The sequence below is a fragment of the Triticum dicoccoides genome, chromosome 3A (genome assembly GCF_002162155.2).
Source record: "Triticum dicoccoides isolate Atlit2015 ecotype Zavitan chromosome 3A, WEW_v2.0, whole genome shotgun sequence".
Lineage (NCBI taxonomy): Eukaryota > Viridiplantae > Streptophyta > Magnoliopsida > Poales > Poaceae > Triticum > Triticum dicoccoides.
The window spans coordinates 760490555-760499503 of NC_041384.1; the positions used below are offsets into that span (position 1 = coordinate 760490555).

The 8949-nt window shown below is 43.2% G+C and overlaps 1 protein-coding gene across 1 annotated transcript; it reads right to left on the reverse strand.

Moving 5' to 3' along the window:
• Positions 1–3535: 3535 nt before the first annotated feature.
• LOC119273711 (11S globulin seed storage protein 2-like) lies at positions 3536–5274 on the reverse strand. Its single transcript, XM_037554788.1, has 2 exons — positions 4249–5274; positions 3536–3686 (listed from the first exon to the last, which is right to left on the reverse strand). The coding sequence occupies exons 1-2, from the start codon at positions 5202–5204 to the stop codon at positions 3536–3538; spliced, it is 1107 nt and encodes a 368-aa protein (XP_037410685.1). The 5' UTR covers positions 5205–5274.
• Positions 5275–8949: the final 3675 nt, after the last annotated feature.

Here is an 8949-nt window from a genome sequence, read left to right on the forward strand (position 1 = left end):
AATTCCACCTATAGAGCGAGGAGGAGGAAGATGAAATATCCATCCCCCGCTAGCAGTTGACTTTGGGGCAAGCTCCAAATGACACCTCCAGATATGGAGGAGACCACATATGGAGGGAGCTCGAAAAATATGGCGATTGGGGGTGGATGACGACTCTGATAGTGGATGTTTTTATTACCCCTGGCCTGTGTTCGGCTTTGTGTCGTGAAACTACTTAAAGCCAAGTTCAAAGCAGGTTGTGTAGAGTGGATTGACAAAAGTCACGATAAGTGTCTCATTCTTTGGCAGAAAGTTCAACGATTGGGCTAACTACATATTAAACTGTGAAAGAATTTGTATGATGTTGAACATGTTTCTGTCGAAGCTATCAATTCATCAATGAAAAATATTTTTCTCTGTGTAATGCTTATAGGTAAAGCAAGAAGTAACAACAATTGAAGATATACGCTCTGGAACTAAAGCATGGGATGGGTAAGTACAAACTTGATGGAGATGATATTAGATTTACCATTTTCAATTTTTTGTAATGCAAATCTTATTTTCTTGCTTTAAAGCAATTTGAGGTAGAAACAGTAATATATATGTAGGATTTAGACTCAACCATTGGATAAATATTTTCATGTTTACCCAACTTGCAATTTGGGTTGGAATTATTGTAGCCACCACAAGCCTCAGGACGAACCATCTAGCTAAGCCTAGGCTTAGTGATGGTTAGCTTGGATAAGAATCTATTGGAATTTTCCTGTTAGAGTTTTCCATTTGGGGATGGATATTATATAAAGCTAAGGATAAGCTATGTTGTGCGAAGAATGGATAAACCAGAGGTAATCCTCGGAAAACCCCACTCCTGCATGTATCAACACACCGATGCAACCAAAGCTTATGTCGTGACATAAGTTCGTGGCGGTACCTCATCAGTAATACATACACAGGCCATACATAATTGGCAAAAGAAAACAAAGTAACACATAGCAAAGACCATGTATGCCCCTTGCTCATAATAAATAAAAGTTGTCTTATGATATATCATTTTTTGCGGGTGGTCTTATGATATTAATTGTGGCTAGTTTGAATCCTCATTTTATGTTATGGCTTTTGTTGCAGAAGTCGCGGGAATTGATCGTGGTGTCCTGATGCGTGCTTTGTGGCTGTTGGTACAGAAGGGAAAGACAATTTCTTTAAGGGCACTTCAGTGAACGACAAAGGCGTCAAATTTTCTGCTTAAACTTTGTGCCAACTAACAGATGAATAATAATCTTGATAGATGTCCTTGAAAATAATACATCCCGTCTTAGCCGTATGTATGTACATTGATGACGTCCTTCTGGTCAGCATCGTTCAAACGTCAGTATTTATTTGCCGTCCCGAACTATTGTAATTAGCATTTGATTCATTTCTCGAGTACCATACTTACCTACTATCAGGGCCGGTCCTGAGATTTTGGGCGCCCCGGGCGAGAGTAAAAGTCGGGGCCCTTAATATAGACATCTTAACAATAACATTGAATATAGGTACATGTATTATCAAGCACTTAAATGCATCCAATAATAGTATGCATATCAAATACTTTATAAGTATTACCTTTAATAATAATTCTAACATTCCTTGATGCAAAATCACTTATGATGGGGTCGTTGTCAATATCATCCAATAATTTCTTATCGATTCCATAATGTTGCCAAACCATATAACCTAGGTCATTGGTGACCTCAGATAGTTCCTCACTAATTTCAACTTCAAAAGGCTTCTTTCGGCCTATACAATAGTCACATGTATAGTAAATAAAGATGCGATAAGCAATGGAGATATCAGGATAACAACCAACTTCTCTTGACATGCTCGAAATCTCCATGGCATATATTACAGTCATCTGGCAAAGTGAATCCGCAATTTTCAATTCAGAAATAAGATCAAATACCTCAACATCACATGATCTATGAAGAGAGAAAGTTTCTGCAAATTTTGTGCGCCACTCTTCAAGTTCATTATCATCAATGACTTCATAGTTTCCGAGCTAAAAAATTTCCAAATATATCTTTAAACACCATAGGTTCTTTAAATCTACCCTACAAAGAAGTGGTCGCTATCAACCAAAACAAAAAAATAACTTGGACAGCCTTATCAAATTCTAGAATTTCTCCTCGACAATCACTTTCGTCAAATGTTACTTCTTGTAACATGATGTCTTACCGGAAACAATGGACCTACACTCATTTCATTTGTAGTAACTTTGGCAATTATCAAACTAGCAGAAAACTCCTCATCTCTATATATACATCTTAAAATATTGTGTTATACCTTGTATTTTCTTTCTTTTCCTTTTATCGCTAGCAGATGCATATTTTCTTCCAGATGATATGATGACACAATGCTGAAAAAAATTCATTAATTGTTGAACAGTGCCACTGGGCCGGCTATGCATCTATAGAACCACAATCAGAATACATGTTATACCTCCGATGGCCGAATCAGCGATGGACGGAAACCAGAGCCGGATTACTACAGGCCCCGGCAAATTGAAATCGGCGGCGAGGAACTGATGATCTAAATTAGAATTAGGAGAAAAGGAGAAAGAAACGTCGAGCACACACTAGCGAACAATCGAAGCTTCGGCGGCCGCTAGAAATCGCTGTGTCAATGCGAGATGAAATAGGAAGGGATCAATCACTCCTATTTTTATGTGAAAAAAGGAAAGAAACGATTGCTGCCGCTGTGCCTCGCTGGCCTGCTGCGTGCGTGCTGCATGCTGCGTGAGGCCCAGCCGGCCAGCCCAATAGGGCATTTTTTTCTGCCTCGCTGGACATATAGCCTATGTATGTACATAGGAAGGGGCCCCTGAACTTTGGGGGCCCGGGGCGGCCGCCCCCGCTGCCCCTCCCCAGGGCCGGCCCTGCCTACTATAAAAATCGCCGCCTGTTGTGTGCCTCATAAGGAGGCTCAACTAATTCTAATGAAATATCAGATATATTGAGAACCAAGAAGCATTGTTTGAAATATTTGGGCTTGTTCAAAATGGAAGGAATTTTGAGAACAAAAAACAATGAAATGGGCAAGCTTCATATGTGGAAGAAAGGACTGTATTCTGAAAATTCATGCCAGTTTCTTGTTCAATGGAGGCAGATTCTTGTGACGAGCTCTTTTGAACCTTGATCCATACTAAAATATATTCGTACGGAAGATAGGCTTTCTTCTTGTGTTATTATTATCACTATCACCCAAACATAGAAAAGCTTAATTTTGTTTGCATGAATTTGATTTCTCTATCACCCGTCACTGACTGATTATCCGCACACACACACAACAGTAACAAATTACCCACTACAGGAATATATCGATACACATCTTGCATTGATCAAACTTTAACTGATCTCACAGAATTCAATAAGAACTAACCAGCGTGACAAATCCATCTCAGGCTTATTATTACATAATCCATCAAACGCGACAAACTTGAATTTAACTAACCCTTGGCGACCCTAATCAAAACATAATCTAAGGTATTGCCAAGCCAGAGATGGACAGATGTGCGGATGATCTAGTTGGGAGCGAAGAAGATCTCAGAGTCGAGCCTCTTGGAGCGGAACATCTTTTCCATCTCTGGCGTGGTGTTGAAGGCCGTCTCTAGCACCTCGGGCGATATCGCCTTCCACACCGACGTCCTACCAGCCAAGTGGCTAAAGATCGGGCTGCATTTGTTTTGCACAACACAAACATTAGTTGGTCAAATGATCGATATAACTAGATAAATGCAAAACTATTGATTAAACTTGAATATGTAGGAAAATTACATTTTGAGAAAATGCAAAACATGCCACAATATTGTGCAACTAAGGGTATATACAAAAATGCTAAACAAACGGGAGGAATCCATTCTGTAAGAAACTTTCCTAGTTGCAACTAGAAATAAGTTCATACTTGATTGTTGCAAAACTGAAACAGAATATATGGAACAAAAATAATGCATCAGATCTGCTATACGCATGCATGTTTCCCTACAATTTTACTATCAAAATACAGTCAGAAAAAGATACAGTGGCATTTTTTAATCCACGACTACTGAATGAAATTGAATATGTAGCAGGAAACTTTAATGTCAGACAGGGCAACTAATTAGGGCCATATATACTTGAATTTCGCAAAATTGAAACATAATATACCGAACAAAAATAATGCTAGAAAATGTGATGTACACATGCACATCAAAAGTTCTAGTTGGTCAACTACTAGAGTAAAACTAGTGGTACGTACTTTGGCGTGGTGATGATGGAGAACCACTCCATGCCGGTGTCGTCGGCGATCTTGGAGACGACGAAGAACCTGGGCACGATGAAGAGGCAGCCCGCCTCGGCGCGGGTCTCCAGCACACGGGTGCCGTCGATGCCGACGACCTGGACGCAGCCGCCGCCTCGCACTATGTAGGTGACCTGGTAGGCCGAGTCGCAAGAGAATCCCGGCGAGCACATGGAGCGACCGTCGATCCTCACGAGGTCAGAGCCCAGCCCAACGTCCTTCACCGGTGGCAGGTTGGCCGTGTTGAGCACCACCACGCGGCCGCCGCCCGGGATGTCCACGTCGAGCGGCGCCTCGAGGCAGTTGAGCACCACGCCCTGGCGGTCCTCGGCGCGAGGCTCCGGCATCCGGTGCCCCGCGGCGATCTTGACGATGCTGGAGCCAGGCTGGGTGGAGACGATCTTGGCGGCGGCGTCCTGGTCGAGGTCCCAGGCGCGCGCGACGAACTCGGTGGAGAAGCCCGTGAAGATGCCTGTGGCGCCGGTGAGCTGGAAGTTGGTGAAGCGGCCGGGAGTGTGGCCCTTGGAGGTGTCGCCGAGGAAGAGCACCACCAGCTCCGCGGAGGCGCCCTCGGCGTTGTGCCACCAGGTGACGGCGCCGAAGGGGAGCGCCAGGGTGTCGCCCTCCTTGACGGGGATCACCTTCTCGCTGGCCGCCTCGGGGAGGACGAGGCCGCAGGCGCCGGCGCCCTGGAGCACGTAGGCGATCTTGGCCGAGTCGGAGTAGCTGGGGAGCGCGAGGCCGCCGGCGGAGAGGTGCAGCTTGGCGGCGCCGATGGAGGCCGCGCCGAGCATGGGCAGGTCGGCCGGCGACCAGTCGTAGTAGGCGCGGCCGTCGCTGCCGTAGGCCTTGGCGGGCTTCTTGTGCGACAGGTCCATGGCCATGACCTCGGCGTTGGAAGTGCGCTGCACCATCGTTTCGTTGTCAAGATGAGATTGTACGTGGGAGAGGAGGAGGAAGATCGATTTGAATGGGATGGAGGAAGTGGATGCGGAATGGTCCATATTTATAGTTGCGGGTTTAGAAGATAGATAATGAATCCTAGTTGTTAGAGATAACTGATCGATCGATCCTGATGTGAAACTAATAAGTGTTTACGTGTAACACGCGTCTATTTGGATTAACACATTATACTAAACTTAATACAAGACAATTTATTCATAAATTTAAATTTCCCTATAAAATACAAAATCTTGTACTCCCTACTCGTACAAACAATTTGAAATATCGTTTCTCCTTAAACAACATATCTCCTGTATTAAAAGACCACCCAGTGTTCCCAATGTATAAAACTCAAAATTATTTAGAAGATTCATCATAATTCTTCATATGCACACATTTATGGAAGTATAATCACACATAAAAATGTCACTTAGGACAAGCTAAGGAGCCGTTTCAGTGCCAACAAACTCCAGTCAAGAATTATTATTACAAGACAAAAGCATTAATACGACAACTTGGAACAGTTACTTGAGTACTACACATTTCTTTAAGGGCTCAACATTCTAAAATTTTGACAATATAACAAATATCCTCTCAGTTTGTAGTAATAATGATACGAAGATAAATAATTTGAAAATGGTCTTCAACATGCGTAGGCTACCACTTGTAAGAATAACAGTGGCAAAAAAAGCCAACAAATGCCGGTTTAGAAAGAAAAAAACTGCAGACATACCTCCAATTTTAGCAACTCTAGTGGATAAAACATACCTTACCTCTCAAGTTAGGAAATAGTCAAATGAAAAAATGTACTTCTTATAAGTAGTAGAGATGAAGTCATAAGGATCATGATTCAAGATATTCGGAGAAACATGGTTGGTCTCTCTATATGATGTGAACTCGTCACCTCTACCAAAGTGGTCGTGCGTAATATGTAATGTAGAGTGCAATAATGAAATAAAATAAATGATATGAAAATTTACCATGACCACAAAATATCCTACATTCGTCATGGTCATAATCAATATGCATTTTTTGTTTCTCTTGTATGTGGTCCAAGTTTTCTATCAGGAAAACAGGTTAACTCAACTGTAGATAGGGACGGTATGAAAATGCTCATGTAAAATTACAGTTGCCATGTATCTACTGGACAAACAAATACACTTATGCAAACTTTAGGGTTTTTTAGTAAAACTTATGCGAACTTTATTTTTTTTCACTAAAACTTATGCAAACTTCTGGGTTTTTTTCATGTAAGTTCATGACTGCAAGTAAGGTCTTGGTTCAGCGAATTTGTCTGTGAGTTCACTATGTAGTCGTGACTTGGCCATGTAATAACCGGTAGTCAGTACTTAAAAAAACAGGGATGTCTGTTGCAAGTACGCAAAAATCAGTGAAAAAATAAAGAAAGAAAGAAGGCATTGGTTGCCTGAAACCCAACTGTGTGTGCTCCAGCGCGCCTCTGTTTCTCATTGCCTCATCTCTGGTTCGTGTACTTCTAGATGTGTCACCACCGGCGAGGTAGCGATGACAGTAAAAAAACAACACTCAGTGCTTATCTGATTAGTGTGTGCGTGTGGCGCGTTCGCGTGAAGGCGAGCATCTCCGTCGTTCCGGCCTGCGAGCCGCTGCGGCGACCGTGTCCTCTCACCAGCTGGGCGGCGTTGTCGACGCAGGTGAATCAGTCGTCCAGCTTTGAGGCGACGCCCATGCACCGGGGCGCCCCCACTCGATTTTTTTTGCCCGCTTATACTGGTCCAGAATACTCAGCGTTGCCCCCACTTGAAGGGCGTCTGCGGTGGGTGGTTGTCAGCGTGGGTATTATGGACGGAGCTGAAGTCGACACGGATGCCGACATGTCAGGACGTGAACGAAGTCGTTGCAGTCAGTAGAAAAGTGAACTGGCCTCCAGGCAGAAGACAAAGCGGCGACGGCACGTGTGTGTGTTCGGAGGAAGCCGCAACTCCTCCTCGTGTGTCTCCCACTGTGGCTCGCGTGGGTGGTGGACTGGTGACGGCAGGCGACTCGCGATCGCGATTCCCGAGACGATAGGATGCGCTCGCGATTAGTTTCCTAATAATTAGATGCCTTCATGATTAGTTATCTAATAGGAATTTTTTGTGATTAGTTTCCTAATAATTAGTTGCGTCCATGATTAATTTCCTAATAGGATGCGCGCGTGATTATTTTCCTAATAATGGATGCGCCCGTGATTAGTTTTCTAATAATAAGATGCGTTTATGATTAGTTTCTTAATAATTAGATGCGCCCATGATTAGTTTCTTAATAGGAGTGTTCGTGATTATAGTTTCCTAATTGACCAGACGTGGACTTTCATATTTTCCCCCAAGGTGAAGTACGGTCAGTCAATTTAAATTGCTAAGTGCACACAGAGAATAAATTAGGTTAAGGCTAGCCGTTAGATTGAGTTTAGTGGGACTAATCATGCGGTGGTAATGTATTCGTGTATGTTTTGTGGGGTGCACTTAGAGAAGATCATGTTTGCTCTTTTATAAGTAATATAGAAAAAAGAGTATAGAGAAATTCGGGCACGGCATAAGGCCTTCTTCGGTTAATCCTCCTCCCAAGGAGATTGAAGAAGATTGGAGGGGATTTTGGCTTGTAGAGGGTTTAATCCCCCTCAATCCCTGCCAATCCCAATCAAAATCCACCTCAACCGAACAAGGCCTAAAGGAGTAGCTCAAGAAAACAAAACGCAGGAAAAAAAAACTAAAAACGCTCAGGAAGAGTAAAATAGTTGGAGTACAATTCACTGAACATTTTCTTTTTCTTTTGAGAAAAAATAAAATAGTCACTGACAATTGATTTTCTTCGGCGGAAAAGAGACCATTGATTTTCTATATGATCCAACAGTTACCTTTGATTTTCTATGTGATCCTACGATATTAGACGCTCCTACATGCTGCATCGTGGTTTCGATGTGCCCGTCCCGTCCCCAGAAAGTGGAAGAATTCCATGATCTCACAACTGCATACCAAGCCATCATCGAAGGGCCAAAAACACCACTATAGTGTTTTGAACACCCATGGGTTAGAAATGCTACCACTAGTAGAAAAAGGGTCAAATGTGTAGCACATTAGTGTCGGTTTGAATTTGAGCCGGCACTAATGTGTCCATTAGTGCCGGTTCCAACGGCTAGGTGGGCGGACATCATTAGTATCGGTTCGTGGTGAACCATTAGCACCGGTTCGTGCCACGAACTGGTACTAAAGTGAGTGGTGGCAGGATGTTGTCAGTCCGGGGCCCCTCCAGCACCTTTAGTACCGGGTCGTATCACGAACCGGCACTAAAGGTCGTCCTACATAGACCCTTCGTCCACCCAAGCTCGCTCTGTTCTTCCCCTTTCCCCTCTCCTCTTTATTCTTTTCCCTCTTCCTCTCAAGCTCATCACACATTTTGCCCAAAATTTGTCAAGATTTGAAGGCCCCCATCCATTCAAATGAACCCAAAGGTTAGCAAGTTTGTCCTTTCATCTCTCATTGCTAGATTAGCTCGTGCAATGCTTTATATAGTGATTGATTTTTGAGTTTAGTAATTTGGGAGGAATTATATATATGTGCTAGTATTTGATTTATATGCAATTTGAGGTCAAAAATAACACTTAGTTTGCATATGTAGGTGTGGTTTACTTAGTGCATTCTAAATCTCCGTCGTAACCACCGTCGATCGCCCGCAACGTCCCATCGCGGGCACCCCCTT